The sequence below is a fragment of the Salvelinus alpinus genome, chromosome 2 (genome assembly GCF_045679555.1).
Source record: "Salvelinus alpinus chromosome 2, SLU_Salpinus.1, whole genome shotgun sequence".
In the NCBI taxonomy this organism is placed as follows: domain Eukaryota; kingdom Metazoa; phylum Chordata; class Actinopteri; order Salmoniformes; family Salmonidae; genus Salvelinus; species Salvelinus alpinus.
Window position 1 is genome coordinate 101,665,305 of NC_092087.1, and position 27,351 is coordinate 101,692,655.

General features: G+C 42.0%; 2 protein-coding genes across 6 annotated transcripts in view; both read left to right on the forward strand.

Moving 5' to 3' along the window:
• The window catches only part of LOC139546522 (zinc finger protein ZFP2-like), a 415,728-nt gene that overhangs the window by 188,047 nt on the left and 200,330 nt on the right, over positions 1–27,351 (forward strand). The window lies entirely within an intron of this gene.
• LOC139546792 (zinc finger protein 664-like) overlaps positions 1,680–27,351 on the forward strand; it is a 93,643-nt gene continuing 67,971 nt past the window's right edge. The window contains exons 1-4 of one of the 3 annotated variants that reach the window (XM_071355579.1): positions 1,717–2,548; positions 4,047–4,144; positions 4,275–4,452; positions 18,398–19,639. In XM_071355579.1, coding sequence (XP_071211680.1) covers positions 2,311–2,548; positions 4,047–4,144; positions 4,275–4,452; positions 18,398–19,509 — 1,626 coding nt within the window. In that variant the 5' untranslated portion in view covers positions 1,717–2,310 and the 3' untranslated portion in view covers positions 19,510–19,639. Of the gene's footprint in view, positions 2,549–4,046; positions 4,145–4,274; positions 4,453–18,397; positions 19,640–27,351 lie in introns of those variants that run through there. The other 2 variants (XM_071355587.1, XM_071355602.1) reach the window with 2 other exon arrangements.

Consider the following 27,351-nt stretch of genomic DNA (forward strand, 5'->3'; position numbering starts at 1 on the left):
TCCCATACGGACTCAGAAGAGGCGAAGGTCGAGAGCCAATGCGTCCTCTGAAACACGACCCCGCCAAGCCACACTGCTTCTTGACAAACTGCTCGCTTAAACCGGAAGCCAGCTGTACTGTGTCGGAGGAAACACGTACAGCGGGCGACAGAAGTCAGCGTGCATTGGCCCGACCCGCCACAAGGAGTTGCTAGAGCCCGATGGGACAAGGACATCCCGGCCGGCCAAACCCTCCCCTTACCACGAACGACACTGGGCCAACTGTGTGCCGCCTCATGAGACTCCCTGTCGCGGCCGGGTGCAACACAGCCCGGGATCGAACACGGGTCTGTAGTGACGTCTCTAGCACTGCGATGCTGTGCCTTAGACTGCTGCACCACTCGGGAGGCCCCGGAAAACATTTTTAAACAGACTTTAAAGTCAACAATAATACACTACATGTCCAAAAGTATGTGGACACCTGCTCATCGAACATCTCATTCCAAAATCATTGGCATTAATATGGAATTGGTCCACCCTTTGCTGTTCTTACAGCCTCCCTCCACTCTTCTGGGAAGGCTTTCCACTAGATGCTGGATCTTTGCTGTTCTTACAGCCTCCCTCCACTCCTCTGGGAAGGCCACTAGATGCTGGAACATTGCTGCTCTCACAGCCTCCCTCCACTCCTCTGGGAAGGCCACTAGATGCTGGAACATTGCTGCTCTTACAGCCTCCACTCCTCTGGGAAGGCTTTCCACTAGATGCTGGAACATTGCTGCTATAACAGCCTCCACTCCTCTGGGAAGGCTTTCCACTAGATGCTGGAACATTGCTGCTATAACAGCCTCCACTCCTCTGGGAAGGCTTTCCACTAGATGCTGGAACATTGCTGCTATAACAGCCTCCACTCCTCTGGGAAGGCTTTCCACTAGATGCTGTAACATTGCTGCTATAACAGCCTCCACTCTTCTGGGAAGGCTTTCCACTAGATGCTGGAACATTGCTGCTATAACAGCCTCCACTCCTCTGGGAAGGCTTTCCACTAGATGCTGTAACATTGCTGCTATAACAGCCTCCACTCCTCTGGGAAGGCCACTAGATGCTGGAACATTGCTGCTATAACAGCCTCCACTCCTCTGGGAAGGCTTTCCACTAGATGCTGTAACATTGCTGCTATAACAGCCTCCACTCCTCTGGGAAGGCCACTAGATGCTGGAACATTGCTGCTATAACAGCCTCCCTCCACTCCTCTGGGAAGGCTTTCCTCTAGATGCTGTAACATTGCTGCTATAACAGCCTCCCTCCACTCTTCTGGGAAGGCCACTAGATGCTGGAACATTGCTGCGGGGACTTGATTCCATTCAGCCATTAGCATTACTGAGGTCCAGCATTGATGTTGGGCGATTAGGCCTGGCTCGCAGTGCGTTCAGAAAAACTATACACATTATACTACCAACCAAAAGGGCACTTTAGAGCCTGGAAGTGTAAAGGGGCATGTGCTCTACACAGGTAGAGTCCTATCTGTCCATGTTGCCTTTTGCAAAGTGGGTACTGCTTTATGTGCTAACACCAACACTCACCTAAATAGTCCATATGCCACTGGGTGGGAGAAGTTTTCATTGTTTTTGGGCAGGATTATGTGAGGTATTATTTTACCTTTATTTAACTTGGCAAGTCAGTTAAGAACAAATTCTTATTTTCAATGACAGCCTAGGAACAGTGGGTTAAGCTGCCTTGTTCAGGGGCAGAACGACAGATTTTTACCTTGTTAGCTCGGGGATTCAATCGTGCAACCTTTCGGTTACTTGTCCAATGCTCTAACCACTAGGCTACCTGCCGCCCCAATTATGTGTTGTTAGCCATGTGTTTTGGCTATTGGGCAGGTCAGCCCGGGAGGAAAGTATTAGCTATATGAAGTAAAAGAGAACATAGCATCTGATTGTTTTTAAATTACTTCTTATGACATTGTTTGCCAGAATAAACGATGTATTGGAGATTTTAACCAATCTGCGTTACCCACTCCAGTCAGCAGATGGCGATGGGAGGCTTTCCGGTGATGTTTCTTGCGTGACGTATAATCTAGTGGACGGAAAGCTTCAACGGCGGTAAAAGACTACTGACGCAACCACTTCGGTAGCTTGTAGCGCACAATAAAACCAGTCTTGTTTATATTAATGTCAGTGTTTTTAAACATAATTCTGTTTACGTATTGACTAGTTTAAAAAACGTTATTTGCTTGTTAAATGAAATTGGCTAATTTGTTCAATTGTTAACGTTACTGTACTAGGTTAATCGCTAATGCTAACTATCTAGCTAGCTAACATCCCGACCATGAGCTCACTAAGATATTCGGAGAAAGAAGCTCTGGAGCTGAACATGATCGTAAAAGAAGAGGAAGAAGCTTTCAGAATAAAAAATGAATTCGAGACTATCACATTGAAAGAAAAAGAGGTGGATATTACAGTGAAAGAAGAGGAAGAACCTTTTGGAGTGGCAGAGGAGGCTATGTCAATAAAAGAGGAGGAGGAGGAAGGAATGGAGGAGGAGACTGAAGATCAGATTACCACCAGTGAGTACGGGCATAATGCAGTTATTGAAATAATGTGTTGTTTTAAAGGGACATTCTAGTTCAGTTCTACACTTGAATATGTTGTTCAGTACTGTAGGAATTGTTGAAGGGGCAATCTGCCATTGGTACATATATCGGGGTGGCGGGTAGCCTAGTGGTTAGAGCGTTGGGCCAGTAACTGAAAGGTTGCTGGATCAAATCCCCGAGCTGACAAGGTAAAAACCTGTCGTTCTGCCCCTGAACAAGGCAGTTAGCCCACTGTTCCTAGACCGCCTGAACAAGGCAGTTAACCCACTGTTCCTAGACTGTCTGAACAAGGCAGTTAACCCACCGTTCCTAGGCCGTCTGAACAAGGCAGTTAACCCACTGTTCCTAGACCGTCTGAACAAGGCAGTTAACCCACCGTTCCTAGACCGTCTGAACAAGGCAGTTAACCCACCGTTCCTAGACCGCCTGAACAAGGCAGTTAACCCACTGTTCCTAGACCGTCTGAACAAGGCAGTTAACCCACCGTTCCTAGACCGTCTGAACAAGGCAGTTAACCCACCGTTCCTAGACCGTCTGAACAAGGCAGTTAACCCACCGTTCCTAGACCGTCTGAACAAGGCAGTTAACCCACCGTTCCTAGACCGTCTGAACAAGGCAGTTAACCCACCGTTCCTAGACCGTCTGAACAAGGCAGTTAACCCACCGTTCCTAGACCGTCTGAACAAGGCAGTTAACCCACCGTTCCTAGACCGTCTGAACAAGGCAGTTAACCCACCGTTCCTAGACCGTCTGAACAAGGCACCGGCTGTCGTTGTAATTGAGAAGTTGTTCTTAACTGACTTGTTAAATAAAGGTTAAATAAAAAAATATATATTTTTGGGACTTGTCGTCTACGTTAAAGTGCACTTCATCCCCAATGCAGGGTTTTAAAAGGGTGATTCTACTAAAGTTCTACACTTGAATATGTTGTTCAATACTGTATAAATTGTTAGTTTCAATCTGCCATTGGTAAGTCCCGTGTGGCTCAGTTGGTAGAGCATGGCGCTTGCAACGCCAGGGTTGTGGGTTCATTCCCCACGGGGGGACCAGGATGAATATGTATGAACTTTCCAATTTGTAAGTTGCTCTGGATAAGAGCGTCGGCTAAATGACTTAAATGTAAATGTAATGTAAATGTAATGTTAAATGGTACATGTATATTTTGGACTTTTAAATTAGATTTATTTAATTCTCCATGTGGTCTATATTAACGTGCACTTCATATAATATAACAGGCTTTTAAAATTCAAAACTGGTGTGTAATTTCTACTTAAAATATCAAAGGGATGAAAAATGCACCCATTTTGTGCAACGACCCTCATAAAGTTGCATCATAAACAATGTTTTGTAAAATCATGATCAAATGGCCATTTTGGGCCCTTTTTAGACATATTCATGCCTCTTGTAAGACTCTGTAATTGCAGTAGAAGATCATAAGTTTACCATCTGTTTGATGTTCTCATTCACACAGGAGAGAGACATGACTATGGTGGATCCTCTGGGGAGCCTCAACAACATCCTGATGCTGACGAGTCAGAGAAGAGTCTCTCCAGATCAGAACACCAGATGGTACAGCTTGGTTTGGTCTAGCATACAGCTTGCTCTATCAGGGGCTGGGTTTCTGTAAAGACACTTCATGACAACAGTGACATCAGCATCCATAATGATGTGTCTGTGTCCCCTCCTTTATGGTTACCAGGACAACGCTAGCCCTTCCTCCCTCCCGGAGTCCCCGTGTCGTGCCTCTCCCAGTAGCACCTTACTGCTGGGTATGAAGAGGTTGTCTGTGCTGCTGGTGGACTGCAGGAAAACAACGGGGCTGAGTGGAACTGTGAGAGGAGGAGAAGAGAAGAAAGGATCAGATTTAACTCATCAAAGTAAGTGCTGTAGTTTAGTTTGAACAAATACAATAGATCTGCCCACTGGTATCTGTTACCAGGACAACCAGCAGAGTTCTGTTAGTTGACAGGAAGATAGACTGGTATCTGTTACCAGGACAACCAGCAGAGTTCTGTTAGTTGACAGGAAGATAGACTGGTGGATATGGATGTTATGAATATCATAACACTGAAAAAGGATTCTGCCAATAAAAAGAGAGAAACCAATAGACCATATAAAACCTTGGTGAAAGTTAGCTTTGGAGAGAAAGTTTCAAGATGATCTGATGTAAGGTGAATGTTTTACACAAAAAAAAATCTCAAAACATGATGGATGTTACATTGTCTGTCCCAGTCAACCCCCCTTTCTTTACAAGACTGTAGAACACACAAACTAAACTCCAGACACTTCAATGCGGTCTGTATTGCTTCATTAACATCTGATCTTCAGAACTTACACTGGGGGACAGCTGTGACTGTTAAAAAATGATAAACAAGCTCTCTAAGCCGTTTCTATCAGCCAGACTTGGCCTCCTCTGTAATGGTCAAAATGAATGCTATTTCCTACTTGATCAGGTCAAATAAAGCCTGAACTCCCAACATACAGTCGTATATACAAAAAATATTGGCACCCTTGAACTTTTTTCAAATAATGCACCATTTCTTGGGCTCCCGAGTGGCACAGCGGTCTAAGGCACTGCATCTCAGTGCTAGAGGCGTCACTACGGACCCTGGTTTGATTCCAGGCTGTATCACAACCGGCTGTAATTGGGAGTCCCATAGGGCGGCGCGCGATTGGCCCAGCGTCGTCCTGTTTTGGCCGGGGTAGGCCAGTCGTCGTCCGGGTTTTGGCCGGGGTAGGCCAGTCGTTGGCCGGGTTTGGCCGGGGTAGGCCAGTTGTTGGCCGGGGTAGGCCAGTCGTTGGCCGGGGTAGGCCAGTCGTTGGCCGGGGTAGGCCAGTCGTCGTCCGGGTTTGGCCGGGGTAGGCCAGTTGTTGGCCGGGGTAGGCCAGTCATTGTAAATAAGAATTGGTTCTTAACTGACGTGCCTCGTTAAATAAAGGTTACATCGTTTAATAAAGGACGTGGCCACAAGATGTTTAAGGCCCATGCCACTGTAGTCAACCTCACTGGACGTGGCCACAACAGAACACTTGATGGGAGATTGCAGCGAAGGATTGTTCCTATAGTGGAGAAAGCACCTTGATCAACTGCCACACAGATTCAAGCTGACCTTCAGACACAAGATACGACAGTTTCAACTCGTTCCATCCGTCGCCAACTCAGTGAAAGGGGGTTATATGGTAGGAGACCCAGGAGGACCCCACTTCTGAGAGAGAGACATAAGAAAGCCTGACTGCAATTTGCCAAAACACACCTGAACATGCCAACATCCTTCTGGGAAAATGTCCTGTGGACAGATGAGAGCAAATTAGAGTGTTTTGGTAAAACACACCGTCTCTCTGTGTGTTTACAGAAAATAACATGAAACCTTGAAAGAAAATAACTCCTTCCCTACAGTCAAACACAGAGGAGGTTCAGGGATGTTTTCTCTTCACTGCCTCTGACGCTGGGTGGCTTGAACGTGTGCACGGCATCATGAAATCAGGAGAAACCAGTGTCGGAAAGCTGGGTCTCCGTCGAAGGCCGTGGGTCTTCCAGCAGGACAATGACCCCAAACACACTTCAGAAAAGCACCCAGGAAGGGTTCAAGACAAAACGCTGGACTGTTCTGAAGTGGCCAGCAGTGAGTCCAGATCTAAATCACATTTGAAAACTTATGGAAAGATCTGAAAACAGCAGTTGTTGTTCACACAACCAAAACAAACCCTCCATTACAAATCTAGATGATTCTATTGTCAACAAGACATGGTATCAGGCCCGTGGGGAAGGGGTGTTACATGTCAAAACCCGCGCCATTACAAATCTAGATGATTCTATTGTCAACAAGACATGGTATCGAGAATGATAGAAAGAATTTAATCCTACAAATTCAAGGTTTACTTTTAGTTCCGTTGGTCTGTATCAAAATGTTGTGTGCCAGTATTGCATGGATGCCTCATTGACTACAACAACTAATGATAAGACAAACATGTTCACGTTGTCGCAAATTACAAAATCAACAACAACAACAAAATCACACGTGTCCTTTCACAGCAGTAAAGATGTAGGAGGAACAGAGAACATGTATGTTTATATTCATTATATATATATATTATACTGTATGTAATGTACCCTTACTGCTAGGACTAACTGGTGGTGTTAAATAGCTGTATGTAATGTACCCTTACTGCTAGGACTAACTGGTGGTGTTAAATAGCTGTATGTAATGTACCCTTACTGCTAGGACTAACTGGTGGTGTTAAATAGCTGTATGTAATGTACCCTTACTGCTGGACTAACTGGTGGTGTTAAATAGCTGTATGTAATGTACCCTTACTGCTAGGACTAACTGGTGGTGTTAAATAGCTGTATGTAATGTACCCTTACTGCTGGACTAACTGGTGGTGTTAAATAGCTGTATGTAATGTACCCTTACTGCTAGGACTAACTGGTGGTGTTAAATAGCTGTATGTAATGTACCCTTACTGCTGGACTAACTGGTGGTGTTAAATAGCTGTATGTAATGTACCCTTACTGCTGGACTAACTGGTGGTGTTAAATAGCTGTATGTAATGTACCCTTACTGCTGGACTAACTGGTGGTGTTAAATAGCTGTATGTAATGTACCCTTACTGCTAGGACTAACTGGTGGTGTTAAATAGCTGTATGTAATGTACCCTTACTGCTAGGACTAACTGGTGGTGTTAAATAGCTGTATGTAATGTACCCTTACTGCTAGGACTAACTGGTGGTGTTAAATAGCTGTATGTAATGTACCCTTACTGCTGGGACTAACTGGTGGTGTTAAATAGCTGTATGTAATGTACCCTTACTGCTGGACTAACTGGTGGTGTTAAATAGCTGTATGTAATGTACCCTTACTGCTAGGACTAACTGGTGGTGTTAAATAGCTGTATGTAATGTACCCTTACTGCTGGACTAACTGGTGGTGTTAAATAGCTGTATGTAATGTACCCTTACTGCTAGGACTAACTGGTGGTGTTAAATAGCTGTATGTAATGTACCCTTACTGCTGGACTATCTGGTGGTGTTAAATAGCTGTATGTAATGTACCCTTACTGCTAGGACTAACTGGTGGTGTTAAATAGCTGTATGTAATGTACCCTTACTGCTAGGACTAACTGGTGGGGTTAAATAGCTGTATGTAATGTACCCTTACTGCTAGGACTAACTGGTGGTGTTAAATAGCTGTATGTAATGTACCCTTACTGCTAGGACTAACTGGTGGGGTTAAATAGCTGTATGTAATGTACCCTTACTGCTAGGACTAACTGGTGGGGTTAAATAGCTGTATGTAATGTACCCTTACTGCTAGGACTAACTGGTGGGGTTAAATAGCTGTATGTAATGTACCCTTACTGCTAGGACTAACTGGTGGGGTTAAATAGCTGTATGTAATGTACCCTTACTGCTAGGACTAGCTGGTGGTGTTAAATAGCTGTATGTAATGTACCCTTACTGCTAGGACTAACTGGTGGTGTTAAATAGCTGTATGTAATGTACCCTTACTGCTAGGACTAACTGGTGGTGTTAAATAGCTGTATGTAATGTACCCTTACTGCTGGACTAACTGGTGGTGTTAAATAGCTGTATGTAATGTACCCTTACTGCTGGACTAACTGGTGGTGTTAAATAGCTGTATGTAATGTACCCTTACTGCTGGACTAACTGGTGGTGTTAAATAGCTGTATGTAATGTACCCTTACTGCTAGGACTAACTGGTGGGGTTAAATAGCTGTATGTAATGTACCCTTACTGCTGGACTAACTGGTGGTGTTAAATAGCTGTATGTAATGTACCCTTACTGCTAGGACTAACTGGTGGTGTTAAATAGCTGTATGTAATGTACCCTTACTGCTAGGACTAACTGGTGGGGTTAAATAGCTGTATGTAATGTACCCTTACTGCTAGGACTAACTGGTGGTGTTAAATAGCTGTATGTAATGTACCCTTACTGCTGGGACTAACTGGTGGTGTTAAATAGCTGTATGTAATGTACCCTTACTGCTGGACTAACTGGTGGTGTTAAATAGCTGTATGTAATGTACCCTTACTGCTAGGACTAACTGGTGGTGTTAAATAGCTGTATGTAATGTACCCTTACTGCTGGACTAACTGGTGGTGTTAAATAGCTGTATGTAATGTACCCTTACTGCTAGGACTAACTGGTGGTGTTAAATAGCTGTATGTAATGTACCCTTACTGCTAGGACTAACTGGTGGGGTTAAATAGCTGTATGTAATGTACCCTTACTGCTAGGACTAACTGTTGGCGTTAAATAGCTGTATGTAATGTACCCTTACTGCTGGACTAACTGGTGGTGTTAAATAGCTGTATGTAATGTACCCTTACTGCTGGACTAACTGGTGGTGTTAAATAGCTGTATGTAATGTACCCTTACTGCTGGACTAACTGGTGGTGTTAAATAGCTGTATGTAATGTACCCTTACTGCTAGGACTAACTGGTGGTGTTAAATAGCTGTATGTAATGTACCCTTACTGCTGGACTAACTGGTGGTGTTAAATAGCTGTATGTAATGTACCCTTACTGCTGGACTAACTGGTGGTGTTAAATAGCTGTATGTAATGTACCCTTACTGCTGGACTAACTGGTGGTGTTAAATAGCTGTATGTAATGTACCCTTACTGCTGGACTAACTGGTGGTGTTAAATAGCTGTATGTAATGTACCCTTACTGCTAGGACTAACTGGTGGTGTTAAATAGCTGTATGTAATGTACCCTTACTGCTAGGACTAACTGGTGGTGTTAAATAGCTGTATGTAATGTACCCTTACTGCTAGGACTAACTGGTGGTGTTAAATAGCTGTATGTAATGTACCCTTACTGCTAGGACTAACTGGTGGGGTTAAATAGCTGTATGTAATGTACCCTTACTGCTGGGACTAACTGGTGGTGTTAAATAGCTGTATGTAATGTACCCTTACTGCTGGACTAACTGGTGGTGTTAAATAGCTGTATGTAATGTACCCTTACTGCTGGACTAACTGGTGGTGTTAAATAGCTGTATGTAATGTACCCTTACTGCTAGGACTAACTGGTGGTGTTAAATAGCTGTATGTAATGTACCCTTACTGCTAGGACTAACTGGTGGTGTTAAATAGCTGTATGTAATGTACCCTTACTGCTAGGACTAACTGGTGGTGTTAAATAGCTGTATGTAATGTACCCTTACTGCTGGACTAACTGGTGGTGTTAAATAGCTGTATGTAATGTACCCTTACTGCTAGGACTAACTGGTGGTGTTAAATAGCTGTATGTAATGTACCCTTACTGCTAGGACTAACTGGTGGTGTTAAATAGCTGTATGTAATGTACCCTTACTGCTGGACTAACTGGTGGTGTTAAATAGCTGTATGTAATGTACCCTTACTGCTGGACTAACTGGTGGTGTTAAATAGCTGTATGTAATGTACCCTTACTGCTAGGACTAACTGGTGGTGTTAAATAGCTGTATGTAATGTACCCTTACTGCTAGGACTAGCTGGTGGTGTTAAATAGCTGTATGTAATGTACCCTTACTGCTGGACTAACTGGTGGTGTTAAATAGCTGTATGTAATGTACCCTTACTGCTGGGACTAACTGGTGGTCTTAAATAGCTGTATGTAGTGTACCCTTACTGCTAGGACTAACTGGTGGTGTTAAATAGCTGTATGTAGTGTACCCTTACTGCTAGGACTAACTGGTGGTGTTAAATAGCTGTATGTAATGTTCCCTTACTGCTGGACTAACTGGTGGTGTTAAATAGCTGTATGTAATGTACCCTTACTGCTAGGACTAACTGGTGGTGTTAAATAGCTGTATGTAATGTACCCTTACTGCTAGGACTAACTGGTGGGGTTAAATAGCTGTATGTAATGTACCCTTACTGCTAGGACTAACTGTTGGCGTTAAATAGCTGTATGTAATGTACCCTTACTGCTGGACTAACTGGTGGTGTTAAATAGCTGTATGTAATGTACCCTTACTGCTGGACTAACTGGTGGTGTTAAATAGCTGTATGTAATGTACCCTTACTGCTGGACTAACTGGTGGTGTTAAATAGCTGTATGTAATGTACCCTTACTGCTAGGACTAACTGGTGGTGTTAAATAGCTGTATGTAATGTACCCTTACTGCTGGACTAACTGGTGATGTTAAATAGCTGTATGTAATGTACCCTTACTGCTGGACTAACTGGTGGTGTTAAATAGCTGTATGTAATGTACCCTTACTGCTGGACTAACTGGTGGTGTTAAATAGCTGTATGTAATGTACCCTTACTGCTGGACTAACTGGTGGTGTTAAATAGCTGTATGTAATGTACCCTTACTGCTAGGACTAACTGGTGGTGTTAAATAGCTGTATGTAATGTACCCTTACTGCTAGGACTAACTGGTGGTGTTAAATAGCTGTATGTAATGTACCCTTACTGCTAGGACTAACTGGTGGTGTTAAATAGCTGTATGTAATGTACCCTTACTGCTAGGACTAACTGGTGGGGTTAAATAGCTGTATGTAATGTACCCTTACTGCTAGGACTAACTGGTGGTGTTAAATAGCTGTATGTAATGTACCCTTACTGCTGGACTAACTGGTGGTGTTAAATAGCTGTATGTAATGTACCCTTACTGCTAGGACTAACTGGTGGTGTTAAATAGCTGTATGTAATGTACCCTTACTGCTAGGACTAACTGGTGGTGTTAAATAGCTGTATGTAATGTACCCTTACTGCTGGACTAACTGGTGGTGTTAAATAGCTGTATGTAATGTACCCTTACTGCTGGACTAACTGGTGGTGTTAAATAGCTGTATGTAATGTACCCTTACTGCTAGGACTAACTGGTGGTGTTAAATAGCTGTATGTAATGTACCCTTACTGCTAGGACTAGCTGGTGGTGTTAAATAGCTGTATGTAATGTACCCTTACTGCTGGACTAACTGGTGGTGTTAAATAGCTGTATGTAATGTACCCTTACTGCTGGGACTAACTGGTGGTCTTAAATAGCTGTATGTAGTGTACCCTTACTGCTAGGACTAACTGGTGGTGTTAAATAGCTGTATGTAGTGTACCCTTACTGCTAGGACTAACTGGTGGTGTTAAATAGCTGTATGTAATGTTCCCTTACTGCTGGACTAACTGGTGGTGTTAAATAGCTGTATGTAATGTACCCTTACTGCTAGGACTAACTGGTGGTGTTAAATAGCTGTATGTAATGTACCCTTACTGCTAGGACTAACTGGTGGGGTTAAATAGCTGTATGTAATGTACCCTTACTGCTAGGACTAACTGTTGGCGTTAAATAGCTGTATGTAATGTACCCTTACTGCTGGACTAACTGGTGGTGTTAAATAGCTGTATGTAATGTACCCTTACTGCTGGACTAACTGGTGGTGTTAAATAGCTGTATGTAATGTACCCTTACTGCTGGACTAACTGGTGGTGTTAAATAGCTGTATGTAATGTACCCTTACTGCTAGGACTAACTGGTGGTGTTAAATAGCTGTATGTAATGTACCCTTACTGCTGGACTAACTGGTGATGTTAAATAGCTGTATGTAATGTACCCTTACTGCTGGACTAACTGGTGGTGTTAAATAGCTGTATGTAATGTACCCTTACTGCTGGACTAACTGGTGGTGTTAAATAGCTGTATGTAATGTACCCTTACTGCTGGACTAACTGGTGGTGTTAAATAGCTGTATGTAATGTACCCTTACTGCTAGGACTAACTGGTGGTGTTAAATAGCTGTATGTAATGTACCCTTACTGCTAGGACTAACTGGTGGTGTTAAATAGCTGTATGTAATGTACCCTTACTGCTAGGACTAACTGGTGGTGTTAAATAGCTGTATGTAATGTACCCTTACTGCTAGGACTAACTGGTGGTGTTAAATAGCTGTATGTAATGTACCCTTACTGCTGGGACTAACTGGTGGTGTTAAATAGCTGTATGTAATGTACCCTTACTGCTGGACTAACTGGTGGTGTTAAATAGCTGTATGTAATGTACCCTTACTGCTGGACTAACTGGTGGTGTTAAATAGCTGTATGTAATGTACCCTTACTGCTAGGACTAACTGGTGGTGTTAAATAGCTGTATGTAATGTACCCTTACTGCTAGGACTAACTGGTGGTGTTAAATAGCTGTATGTAATGTACCCTTACTGCTGGACTAACTGGTGGTGTTAAATAGCTGTATGTAATGTACCCTTACTGCTGGACTAACTGGTGGTGTTAAATAGCTGTATGTAATGTACCCTTACTGCTAGGACTAACTGGTGGTGTTAAATAGCTGTATGTAATGTACCCTTACTGCTAGGACTAACTGGTGGTGTTAAATAGCTGTATGTAATGTACCCTTACTGCTGGACTAACTGGTGGTGTTAAATAGCTGTATGTAATGTACCCTTACTGCTGGACTAACTGGTGGTGTTAAATAGCTGTATGTAATGTACCCTTACTGCTAGGACTAACTGGTGGTGTTAAATAGCTGTATGTAATGTACCCTTACTGCTAGGACTAGCTGGTGGTGTTAAATAGCTGTATGTAATGTACCCTTACTGCTGGACTAACTGGTAGTGTTAAATAGCTGTATGTAATGTACCCTTACTGCTAGGACTAACTGGTGGTGTTAAATAGCTGTATGTAATGTACCCTTACTGCTAGGACTAACTGGTGGTCTTAAATAGCTGTATGTAGTGTACCCTTACTGCTAGGACTAACTGGTGGTGTTAAATAGCTGTATGTAGTGTACCCTTACTGCTAGGACTAACTGGTGGTGTTAAATAGCTGTATGTAATGTTCCCTTACTGCTGGACTAACTGGTGGTGTTAACCTTTCTAGCGCAGGCGTTCCGCTATCTGAAACCCTCGACAACATTCCGCTGAAAAGGCAGCGCGGGAAATTCAAAAATATTTTTTTTAAATATGTAACTTTCACACATTAACAAGTCCAATACAGCAAATGAAAGATAAACATCTCTTTAATCTACCCATCGTGTCCGATCTCAAAAAGGCTTTACAGCGAAAGCACATACATTGGCGCGTAACGTGCAGTAATGTTTTGATTCCAAAACATCTGGTGATTTTGCAGATAGCCACAGAAATCCCAGAAATACTGGTATATAAACATCGATAAAAGATACAATTGTTATTCACAGAATTAAAGATAAACTTCTCCTTAAACCTGTTAAGGCTGCAAGCCCGACGCCGGTACACCTATGACAACATCCAGCTCAAGTGCAGGGCGCGAAATTCAAAATCTATTTTTTTTAAATATTTAACTTTCACACATTAACAAGTCCAATACAGCATTTGAAAGATAAACATCTTGTCAATCCAGCCAACATGTCTGATTTTTTTTAATGTTTTACAGAGAAAACACCACATATATTTATGTTAGTTCACCACCAAATTAAAAAGAGGACAGACATTTTTCACAGCACAAGTAGGATGCAAGTAGCATGCACAAGCCAACCTAACTAACCTAGAACCAACCTAAATAACCTAGAAAACACTACCTCAGATGACAGTCGTATAACATGTTACACAATAAATCTATGTTTTGTTCAAAAAATGTGCATATTTGAGCTATAAATCAGTTTTACATTACTGCTACCATCATAGCTACAGTCAGAAATCGCACTGAAGCAGCCATAGTAATTACAGACACCAACGTCAACTACCCAATTACTCATCATAAAACATTTCAGAAAAATATATGGTGGATAGCTAATGAAAGACTAAGATCTTGTGAATAAAGCCAATATTTCCGATTTTTTTAAGTGTTTTACAGCGAAAACACAATATATCGTCATATTAGCTTACTACAATAGCTAACATCACAACAAAGCAAACGGTAGCATAGCACAGTTCGACAGATATATATGAAATAGCATCCCAAATTGGGTCCTTATCTTTGTTGATCTTCATTCAGAATGTTGTACAAGGGGTCTTTTGTTCAGAACCGTCTTTATTTGGATCCAGAAGAACTATTTCCCTCTTGAATTAGCAAGCACACTGGCCTTACTGCGCTAACCTCTCCTTCGTCTTCAAACACATCACGTATAAAGTCACGAATAAATTTCAATAATATAATTAAACTATATTGAAAAAACATACTTTAGGATGATATTGTGACATGTATCAAAAAAAATCGAAGCCAGGGGTCATATTCATCTATAACGACCGTTTACCAGGTGGAGAGTCCAGGTCCAATTTCGAGCCTCAGAAAAAAAAATTATGACGGTCCTCTCACTCCAAGAGGGTGTATGCATTCTCTGAAAGAGATATTCAACTCCTTTCTGCTCTCACTTCCGCATGACAGCCAGAGGAAGGTGTATGACGTGTTTCTACAGTCCTAAGTGACATGACCTTTTATAGACAAGCTCTTAAAGAGACACTTCGCTTTTTGGAAATCTCACTTCCGGATAGGAAATGAGCTGTAAAAAGAGTTCTGTTTCACTTAGAGACATAATTCAAACGTTTTTAGAAACTAGAGAGTGTTTTCTATCCAATACTAATAATAATATGCATATTGTACGAGCAAGAATTGAGAACGAGGCCGTTTGAAATGGCCACCTCTTTCCAGGTTACTCAATGCTGCTCTTTCAGCCATAACAGGTTAACAAAACCAAAAAATTACATCAAGATATAGGGCAAATATCATTCAACTTCACTAGGGTAGGGGGGCAGCATTCGGAATTTTGGATGAAAAGCGTGCCCAAATTAACCTGCCTGCTACTCAGCCATAAAAGCTAGAATATGCATATAATTAGTAGATTTGGATAGAAAGCACCCTGAAATTTCTAAAACTGTTTGAATGATGTCGGTGAGTATAACAGAACTCATATGGCAGGCGAAAACCTGAGACAAAATCCAACCAGGAAGTGGGAAATCTGAGGTTTGTAGTTTTTCAAGTCATTGCCTACCGAATACACAGTGTCTATGGGGTTAAGTTGCACTTCCTAAGGCTTCCACTAGATGTCAACCGTCTTTAGAAACTTGTTTCAGGCTTCTGCTATAAAGGAGGGGGGATGGGAGCTGAATGAGTCATGGGTCTGGCAGAGTGTCTCCCGACAGATTTAGCTCTCGTTCCAGTGCTTTGCTGCAGACAATGGAATTCTCCGGTTGGAACATTATTGTTGATTTATGTTAAAAACATCCTAAAGATTGATTCCATACATTGTTTGATATGTTTCTACGACCTGTAACGGAACTTTTCGAGTTTTTGTCTGGACCTAGTGCTCATGAAGATGGATTACTGGGCTGAACACGCTAACTACTAGTGGCTATTTGGACATAAATTATGGACTTTATGGAACAAATCAGTCATTTATTGTTGAACTGGGATTCCTGGGAGTGCATTCTGATGAAGATCATCAAAGGTAAGTGAATATTTATAATGTTATTTCTAACTTCTGTTGACTACAACATGGCGGATATTTCTTTGGCTGGATTGGGCCCTGAGCGCCGTACTCAGATTATGCTTTTTCAGTAAAGTTTTTTTGAAATCTGACACAGCGGTTGCATTAACCTGTCTCACCCCCCCGTTCCGCTAGCGGAACTCCTCCCACATTCCACTGAAAAGGCAGAGCGCGAAATTCAAAAAATATTTTTTTAGAAATATTTAACTTTCACACATTAACAAGTCCAATACAGCTAATGAAAGATACACATCTTGTGAATCCAGCCAACATGTCTGATTTTTTTCATGTTTTACAGGGAAAACACAATATATATTTATGTTAGCTCACCAACAAATAGAAAAAAGCACAGACATTTTTCACAGCACAGGTAGCAAAATCTAAATCAACCAAACTAACCTAGAACAAACCAAAGAAACCAAGAAACAACTTAATCAGATGACAGTCTTATAACATGTTATACAATAAATCTATGTTTTGTTCGAAAAATGTGCATATTTCAGGTATAAATCATAGTTTACATTGCGGCTACAATCAGAAATTGCACCGAAAGCAGCCAGAATAATTACAGACACCAACGTGACATACCGAAATACTCATCATAAAACATTTCTGAAAAATACATGGTGTATAGCAAATTAAAGACAAAGATCTTGTGAATACAGCCAATATTTCAGATTTTCTAAGTGTTTTACAGCGAAAACACAATATAGCATTATATTAGCTTACTACAATAGCCTACAACACTACCGCATTCATTCATCAAGGCACGTTAGCGATAGCAATAGGCACGTTAGCGTTAGCGAATAAACCAGCAAAAGATATTAAATTTCACTAACCTTCATAAACCTTCCTCAGATGACAGTCCTGTAACATCAGGTTATACATACACTTATGTTTTGTTCGAAAATGTGCATATTTAGAGCTGAAATCCGTGGTTATACAACGTAGCATAACGTAGCATAACGTGCTAACGTAGCATCTTTTTCCCAGAATGTGCAGATATTTCTATTAGACTCTCACCTATTCTGACGAAATAGCTATTCATAAACATTACAAAAAAATACATGTTGTATAGGAAACGATAGATCCATTAGTTCTTAATGCAATCACAGTGTTAGAATTCAAAAAATATCTTCATTACGACATAAGACTTAGTTATGGTAAGGGAATAACCAAAACCTGAGCGCAAAGCTACTAGAACACAGTTCGACAGATATATGAAATAGCATCACAAAATGGTTCCTACTTTTGCTGATCTTCTATCAGAATGTTGTACAAGGGGTCCTTTGTCCAGAACCGTCTTTGTTTGGATTCAGAACGTTCTTTTTCCCTCTTGAATTAGCAAGCACACTGGCCATGCGGCACTAAGCTCTCCAACTTCAACAAAGTCGAACAACGCAACACAACTAACGTCCCGAATAAAGTTAAATAATCTAATGAAACTATATTGAAAAAACATACTTTAGGATGATATTGTAACATGTTCAAAGCCGGAGCTCATATTCGACCATAACGACCGGTTTCCAGTAGGCAATAACAGGTCCCCCGACGCGCCTTGCAGACAACAGAAAATGGGGGACACGTTGTTCCAAGATGGTTAATTCAACGTCAGACAGAGATAATCAACTCATTTTTCCTCTCACTTCCTCTTGACATCCGGGTGAAGGCGTATGACGTGCACGTATAGTCATACGTATAATGCCCATTTATAGGTAGTCACTTGAATAGAAGATAGATTTCAGACTTTCCACTTCCTGGTCACAAAGTGTGCTGCCAAAAGAGTTCTGTTTTACCCACAGACAAAATTCAAACGGTTTTAGAAACTAGAGAGTGTTTTCTATCCAATAGTAATAATAATATGCATATTGTACGAGCAAGAATTGAGTACGAGGCCGTTTAAATTGGATACGATTTTCCCCAAAGGTGAAAACAGCACCCCCTGTCCTCATCAGGTTAAAGGCTCCATTGATAGGGCAAATAGGAGACTGGACGCTGGACAGCCTTGACAAGTACCACTCTTCATATGTTATGGGTATGCTTGTCACCTGCAAGGACTAGGGAGTAAAAAAAAAAAAATTAATAACCAAATAGCGCCAAGCACAGGCAAAATCCTAGAGTATAACTGGGTGACAAATTCACCTTTCAGCAGGACAATAACCCAATACACAAGGCCAGATATACAGTGCATTCGGAAAGTTTTCAGACCCCTTGACTTTTTACAAATTTTGTTACGTTACTGCCTTATTCTAAAATTGGTTAAATCGTTTTTTAAATTGCTCTTAACTGCTAGGCTACCTACAGCCCATTAAACCACACGAGAAGATAGTTTTATCACATGGAGGTTTCATTCAAGTCTCTGTTTAATATTTAACTTGAAACTGTTTGTCTTTAGCAGGAGAGCGACCAGACTCTCACTCTGACAGCGGGAAGAGTCCTTCAGGGGAACCAGACCCAGAGACGTCCAAACCAGCAAGACGACATCACTGCTCCCAGTGTGGAAAAAGTTATATCCAATCACAACACCTGAAATTACATGAGAGAACACACACAGGAGAAAAGCCTTACCACTGTTCCCAGTGTGGAAAGAGTTTTAGTCAGTTATGGAACCTAAAAATTCATACACGAATACACTCTGGAGAGAAGCCTTACCACTGTTCCCAGTGTGGAAAGAGTTTTTGTCAGTTAGGGAGCCTGAAAAGTCATAAGCGAATACACTCTGGAGAGAAGCCTTATCACTGCTCCAAATGTGGAATTGCTTTTTCATGGTTAAACAACCTGAAAGCGCATGAGAGAATACACACAGGTGAGAAGTCTTACCACTGTTCCCAGTGTGGAAAGAGTTTTAGCAGATCACAACAACTGAAATTACACAAGAGAACACACACAGGAGAAAAGCCTTACCACTGTACCCAGTGTGGAAAGAGGTTTAGCCGATCACAAGAACTGACAGTACACAAGAGAACACACACAGGAGAAAAGCCTTACCGCTGCTCCCAGTGTGGAAAAAGTTTTATCCGATCACAACAACTGAAAGTACACAAGAGAATACACACAGGAGAAAAGCCTTACCACTGTTCCCAGTGTGGAACGAGTTTTCGGGTGTTATCGAGCCTGAAAAGTCATAAGCAAATACACTCTGGAGAGAAGTCTTACACATGTTCCCATTGTGGTAAGAGCTTTAAGCTGGTAGGGAATCTGACATCGCATTTGAGCACACACAACAAGGAAAAGCTCTACCAATGTTCCTTGTGTGGAAAGCGGTTTACCCAGTTAGAAGCCCTGATTATGCATGACAGGACACACGCAGGAGGGGATAAGACCTACCACTGCTCCCAGTGTGGAAAGAGATTTTATTGGTTAAGGCACCTGAATAAGCATGAAAGAATACATACACAGGAGGAGAAGACATACCACTGCTCTCATTGTGGAAAGACATTTTCCCAGTCAGAGGACCTGAAATCACATGAGAAAATAGAGAGGCTGTGTTCTGACTTGAGTTTTTGACTGATAATTTGTGTTTTTGTTTCATCCTCATGAAATCAAATTGTATGAAACCAGAATACGGTTACTTTTGTTGTTATTTCATTTCGAGACATGATCATGTCTAATATCAGATTAAATATTTAAAAATGTCTATTGGGTTTTGATTATGAGCTTTGATTGATTTGATACAAGTATAAACCCTCTGATGTTGTTCATCATATGATTTTCTATTGCAAAATGTCAATTATTATATAAGTAAGTAAGTAGCCTTGCACAAGCCTTTGTGTTTGTATTTATTATGGATCCCCCCCTACTCTTCCTGGGGTCCAGCAACATTAAGGCAGTTAAACATTTTAAAAACATTACAAAACATTTTAAAAACAGATTTCACAACATATTAAGTGTGTGTCCTCAGGCCTCTACTACCACATATCTACAACACTAAATCCATGTCCTCAGGCCTCTACTACCACATATCTACAACACTAAATCCATGTCCTCAGGCCTCTACTACCACATATCTACAACACTAAATCCATGTGTCCTCAGGCCTCTACTACCACATATCTACAACACTAAATCCATGTCCTCAGGCCTCTACTACCACATATCTACAACACTAAATCCATGTGTACGTGTGTGTATAGACCCCCGACTTTCCAACCTGAAGATCACTGACGTCATGATTTGACCTTGTTTTTTTCAGAGTTCCCAGTTGTCTTGAGAGTCCCGTTATTCCACCATGTCTTGAGAGTCCCGTTATTCCACCATGTCTTGAGAGTCCCGTTATTCCACCATGTCTTGAGAGTCCTGTTATTCCACCATGTCTTGAGAGTCCCGTTATTCCACCATGTCTTGAGAGTCCTGTTATTCCACCATGTCTTGAGAGTCCCGTTATTCCACCATGTCTTGAGAGTCCTGTTATTCCACCATGTCAGAGAAAACACTGTTGATGATTGCAAAAAAGGATTTGATGAATGCAACATATTTTTCTGGATTAAAATAATAATAATATTTTTTAACTGTTAGCTACTAGTGGACATTCATTATATACATCTATGTATTGTTACACCACGCAGGAGGAGTAAAGACCTAGCTGTTCATTTTAATATTATCTGTTAGTCTACTTGAATTAATATGAAATTGCCTTACGCACTGTTCAGATGCCGAATTTAAGGTGAGTTGAATTTAATAGAAAAATGGCAACAGTAAACATGTTGACCCCCATGAATGATGCAGCGCCCCCTTTGGGCCAATCAGTGTAATTTAGCAAATGCCGGATCTTTGGCAAAAACACATAATTCACCCAAGTTTCGTCAAAATTAGCCCAGTGGGGTCTGAGATATAATTTGGGTTAGCTAGACTCATATCCCCGAGCATGTGTGCCAAATGTCACCACTCTGAGTCAAACAGATCACCACCGTGTGGTAGATACGAATGTTCTTGCATATATTGAGTCTTGACAGTGTTTGCAACATGTGTACCAAGTTTTGTTACAATACGAATATCCTTGACTGATTTATGTGCCAGACCACGCCCACCTGCAGGATTATTGGTCAAATAGCAGCCATTTTATTTTAGGTACAAGTCTGGAAAATATTGTGTTTAGAGTCTTTTGGCCATAGATTCCACATATCAAGTTTGGTGCAGATCGATCGGTGCCAGAAGAGTTTTCAGTGTTTTCCACAAAATTCCAAAGTTGCCACAAAGTCTGAAGGTCCGTCTACTTGACCAATCAGATGAGGAGTGTATTCCGATTTGCATGAAACAATTTTTTTTTTTATTACATTCGGAAAGCATTCAGACCCCTTGCCTTTTCCACATTTTGTGACGTTACAGCCTTATTCTAAAATGGATTAAATATATAAAAATGCTCATCAATCTACACACAATACCCCATAATGACAAAGCGAAAACTGGTTTTTAGAAATGTTTGCAAATGTATTAAAATATGAGAAAAAAAATGAAATACCTTGTTTAAGTATTCAGACCCTCTGCTATGAGTCTCGAAAATGACCTCCAGTGCATCCTGTTTCCGTTGATCATCCTTGAGATGTTTCTCCAACTTCATTGGGAGTCCACCTGTGGTAAATTCAATTGATTGGACATGATTTTATATATAAGGTCCCACAGTTGACAGTGCATGTCAGAGCAAAAACCAAGCCATGAGGTTGAACGTAGAGCTCCGAGACAGGATTGTGTTGAGGCACAGATCTAGGGAAGGGTACCAAAACATGTCTGCAGCATTGAAGGTCCCCAGGAACACAGTGGCCTCCATCATTCTTAAACGGAAGAAGTTTGGAACCACCAAGACTCTTCCTAGAGTTGGCCGCCAGGCCAAACTGACCAATCAGGGGAGAAGGGCCTTGGTCAGGGAGGTGATCGAGGGAAAGATGAACGGAGAAAAGTACAGAGAGATTCTTGATGAAAACCTGCTCCAGAGCACTCAGGACCTCAGACTGGGGCGAAGGTTCACCTTCCAACAGAACAACGACCCTAAGCTCACAGCCAAGGCAACGCAGGAGTGGCTTCGGGCCAAGTCTCTGAATGTCATTGAGTGGCCCAGACAGAGCCCGGACTTGAATCAAGTTTATTTTTTATATAGCCCTTCGTACATCAGCTAATATCTCGAAGTGCTGTACAGAAACCCAGCCTGAAACCCTAAACAGCAAGCAATGCAGGTGTAGAAGCACGGTAGCTAGGGAAAACTCCCTAGAAAGGCCAAAACCTAGGAAGAAACCTAGAGAGGAACCGGGCTATGAGGGGTGGCCAGTCCTCTTCTGGCTGTGCCGGGTGGAGATTATAACAGAACATGGCCAAGATGTTCAAATGTTCATAAATGACCAGCATGGTCAAATAATAATCAGGAGTAAATGTCAGTTGGCTTTTCATAGCCGATCATTAAGAGTATCTCTACCGCTCCTGCGGTCTCTAGAGAGTTGAAAACAGCAGGTCTGGGACAGGTAGCACGTCCGGTGGACAGGTCAGGGTTCCATAGCCGCAGGCAGAACAGTTGAAACTGGAACAGCAGCAAGGCCAGGTGGACTGGGGACAGCAAGGAGTCATCATGCCCGGTAGTCCTGACGCATGGTCCCATGGCTCAGGTCCTCCGAGAGAGAGAAAGAAAGAGAGAAGGAGAGAATTAGAGAGAGCATACTTAAATTCACACAGGACACCGGATAAGACAGGAAAAGTACTCCAGATATAACCAACTGACCCTAGCCCCCCGACACATAAACTACTGCAGCATAAATACTGGAGGCTGAGACAGGAGGGGTCAGGAGACACTGTGGCCCCATCCGATGATACCCCCGGACAGGGCCAAACAGGAAGGATATAACCCCACCCACTTTGCCAAAGCACAGCCCCCGCACCACTAGAGGGATATCTTCAACCACCAACTTACAATCCTGAGACAAGGCCGAGTATAGCCCACAAAGATCTCCACCACAGCACAAACCAAGGGGGGGCGCCAACCCAGACAGGAAGATCACGTCAGTAACTCAACCCACTCAAGTGACGCACCCCTCCTAGGGACGGAATGAAAGAGCACCAGTAAGCCAGTGACTCAGCCCCCGTAATAGGGTTAGGGGCAGAGAATCCCAGTGGAGAGAGGGGAACCGGCCAGGCAGAGACAGCAAGGGTGGTTTGTTGCTCCAGGGCCTTTCCGTTCACCTTCACACTCCTGGGCCAGACTACACTCAATCATATGACCTACTGAAGAGATAAGTCTTCAGTAAAGACTTAAAGGTTGAGACCGAGTCTGCGTCTCTCACATGGGTAGGCAGACCATTCCATAAAAATGGAGATCTATAGGAGAAAGCCCTGCCTCCAGCTGTTTGCTTAGAAATTTACCACCTTCACAAGGTCAGTCTCAGTGCTGTGATGGGGTCTAAAACCAGACTGAAGCGTTTCGTATACATTGTTTGTCTTCAGGAAGGCAGTGAGTTGCTGCGCAACAGCTTGGAAGATTCGATATAGGGCGATAGTTTTTTATATTTTCTGGGTCAAGGTTTGGCTTTTTCAAGAGAGGCTTTATTACTGCCACTTTTAGTGAGTTTGGTACACATCCGGTGGATAGAGAGCCGTTTATTATGTTCAACATAGGAGGGCCAAGCACATGAAGCAGCTCTTTCAGTAGTTTAGTTGGAATAGGATCCAGTATGCAGCTTGAAGGTTTAGAGGCCATGATTATTTTCATCATTGTGTCAAGAGATATAGTACTAAAACACTTAAGTGTCTCTCTTGATCCTAGGTCCTGGCAGAGTTGTGCAGACTCAGGACAGCTAAGCTTTGAAGGAATACGCAGATTTAAAGAGGAGTCCGTAATTTGCTTTCTAATGATCATGATGTTTTCCTCAAAGTTCATGAATTTATTACTGCTGAAGTGAAAGCCATCCTCACTTGGGGAATGCTGCTTTTTAGTTAGCTTTGCAACAGTATCAAAAATAAATTTTGGATTGTTCTTATTTTCCTCAATTAAGTTGGAAAAGTAGGATGATCGAGCAGCAGTGAGGGCTCTTCGATACTGCACGGTACTGTCTTTCCAAGCTAGTCGGAAGACTTCCAGTTTGGTGTGGCGCCATTTCCGTTCCAATTTTCTGGAAGCTTGCTTCAGAGCTCGGGTATTTTCTGTAAACCAGGGAGCTAGTTTCTTATGACAAATGTTTTTAGTTTTTAGGGGTGCAACTGCATCTAGGGTATTGCGCAAGGTTAAATTGAGTTCCTCAGTTAGGTGGTTAACTGATTTTTGTCCTCTGACGTCCTTGGGTAGGCAGAAGGAGTCTGGAAGGGCATCAAGGAATCTTTGTGTTGTCTGAGAATTTATAGTACGACTTTTGATGCTCCTTGGTTGGAGTCTGACCAGATTATTTGTTGCGATTGCAAACGTAATAAAATGGTGGTCCGATAGTCCAGGATTATGAGGAAAAACATTAAGATCTACAACATTTATTCCATGGGACAAAACTAAGTCCAGAGTATGACTGTGGCAGTGAGTAGGTCCAGAGACATGTTGGACAAAACCCACTGAGTCGATGATGGCTCCAAAAGCCTTTTGGAGTGGGTCTGTGGACTTTTCCATATGAATATTAAAATCACCAAAAATTAGAATATTATCTGCTATATTATCTGCTAGGAATTCAGGGAACTCAGTGAGGAACGCTGTATAAGGCCCAGGAGGCCTGTAAACAGTAGCTATAAAAAGTGATTGAGTAGGCTGCATAGATTTCATGACTAGAAGCTCAAAAGACGAAAACGTCATTTTTTGTTTTTGTAAATTGAAATGTTCTATCGTAAATGTTAGCAACACCTCCGCCTTTGCGGGATGCACGGGGGATATGGTCACTAGTGTAACCAGGAGGTGAGGCCTCATTTAACACAGTAAATTCATCAGGCTTAAGCCATGTTTCAGTCAGACCAATCACATCAAGATTATGATCAGTGATTAGTTTATTGACTATAACTGCCTTTGAAGTGAGGGATCTAACATTAAGTAGCCCTATTTTGAGATGTGAGGTATCACGATCTCTTTCAATAATGTCAGGAATGGAGGAGGTCTTTATCCTAGTGAGATTGCTAAGGCGAACACCGCCATGTTTAGTTTTGCCCAATCTAGGTCGAGGCACAGACACAGTCTCAATGGGGATAGCTGAGCTGACTACACTGACTATGCTAGTGGCAGACTCCACTAAGCTGGCAGGTTGGCTAACAGCCTGCTGCCTGGCCTGCACCCTATTTCATTGTGGATCTAGAGGAGTTAGAGCCCTGTCTATGTTGGTAGATAAGATGAGAGCACCCCTCCAGCTAGAATGGAGTCCATCACTCCTCAGCAGGTCTGGCTTGGTCCTGTTTGTGGGTGAGTCCCAGAAAGAGGGCCAATTATCTACAAATTCTATCTTTTGGGAGGGGCAGAAAACAGTTTTCAACCAGCGATTGAGTTGTGAGACTGCTGTAGAGCTCATCACTCCCCCTAACTGGGAGGGGGCCAGAGACAATTACTCGATGCCACCATATCTTTCTAGCTGATTTACACGCTGAAGCTATGTTGCGCTTGGTGACCTCTGACTATTTCATCCTAACATTGTTGGTGCCGATGTGGATAACAATATCTCTATACTCTCTACACTCGCCAGTTTTAGCTTTAGCCAGCACCATCTTCAGATTAGCCTTAACGTCGGTAGCCCTGCCCCCTGGTAAACAGTGTATGATCGCTGGGTGATTCGTTTTAAGTCTTGATGAACTTGATTGAACATCTCTGGAGAGACCTGAAAATAGCTGGTCCCCATCCAACCTGACAGAGCTTGAGAGGATCTGCAGAGAAGAATGGGAGAAACTCCCCAAATATAGGTTAGCCAAGCTTGTAGCGTCATACCCAAGAAGACTCAAGGCTGTAATCGCTGCCCAAGGTGCTTCAACAAAGTACTGAGTCTGGATATTTATGTAAATGTCATATGTTTTTATTTTATACATTTGATCATTTGATCATTTCAAACAACCTGTTTTTGCTTTGTCATTGGGTATTGTGTGTATATTGATGACGAGAGAAAAAAACAGCTCAATCAATTTTAGAACAAGCAGTCTGAGTACTTTCTGAGTACTCTGTAACGTAACAAAATGTGGGAAAAGTTAAGCAGTCTGAGTACTTTCTGAATGCTCTGTAACGTAACAAAATGTGGGAAAAGTTAAGCAGTCTGAGTACTTTCTGAATGCTCTGTAACGTAACAAAATGTGGGAAAAGTTAAGCAGTCTGAGTACTTTCTGAATGCTCTGTAACGTAACAAAATGTGGAAAAAGTTAAGCAGTCTGAGTACTTTCTGAATGCTCTGTAACGTAACAAAATGTGGAAAAAAGTTAAGCAGTCTGAGTACTTTCTGAATGCTCTGTAACGTAACAAAATGTGGAAAAAGTTAAGCAGTCTGAGTACTTTCTGAATGCTCTGTAACGTAACAAAATGTGGAAAAAGTTAAGCAGTGTGAATACTTTCTGAATGCTCTGTATCTTGAGAGTTCAAGTTTGAGAACCAAATATCTAAATACATTCGGGAACAAGAATTGGCAACGTCACTCAAACTCACAGCATTGAGAAAGGACCGAAGTCCCTAACATTCATAACATTGAGGAAGGACCGAAGTCCCTAACATTCATAACATTGAGGAAGGACCGAAGTCCCTAACATTCATAACATTGAGGAAGGACCGATGTCCCTAACATTCATAACATTGAGGAAGGACCGAAGTCCCTAATATTCATAACATTGAGGAAGGACCAATGTCCCTAACATTCATAACATTGAGGAAGGACTAATGTCCCTAACATTCATAACATTGAGGAAGGACCAATGTCCCTAACATTCATAACATTGAGGAAGGACCAATGTCCCTAACATTCATAACATTGAGGAAGGATCAATGTCCATAACATTCATAACATTGAGGAAGGACCAATGTCCATAACATTCATAACATTGAGGAAGGACCGAAGTCCCTAACATTCATAACATTGAGGAAACCCGAAGTCCCTAACATTCATAACATTGAGGAAGGACCAATGTCCATAACATTCATAACATTGAGGAAGGACCGATGTCCCTAACATTCATAACATTGAGGAAGGACCGATGTCCCTAACATTCATAACATTGAGGAAGGACCGATGTCCCTAACATTCATAACATTGAGGAAGGACCGATGTCCCTAACATTCATAACATTGAGGAAGGACCAATGTCCCTAACATTCATAACATTGAGGAAGGACCAATGTCCCTAACATTCATAACATTGAGGAAGGACTGATGTCCCTAACATTCATAACATTGAGGAAGGACCGATGTCCCTAACATTCATAACATTGAGGAAGGACCAA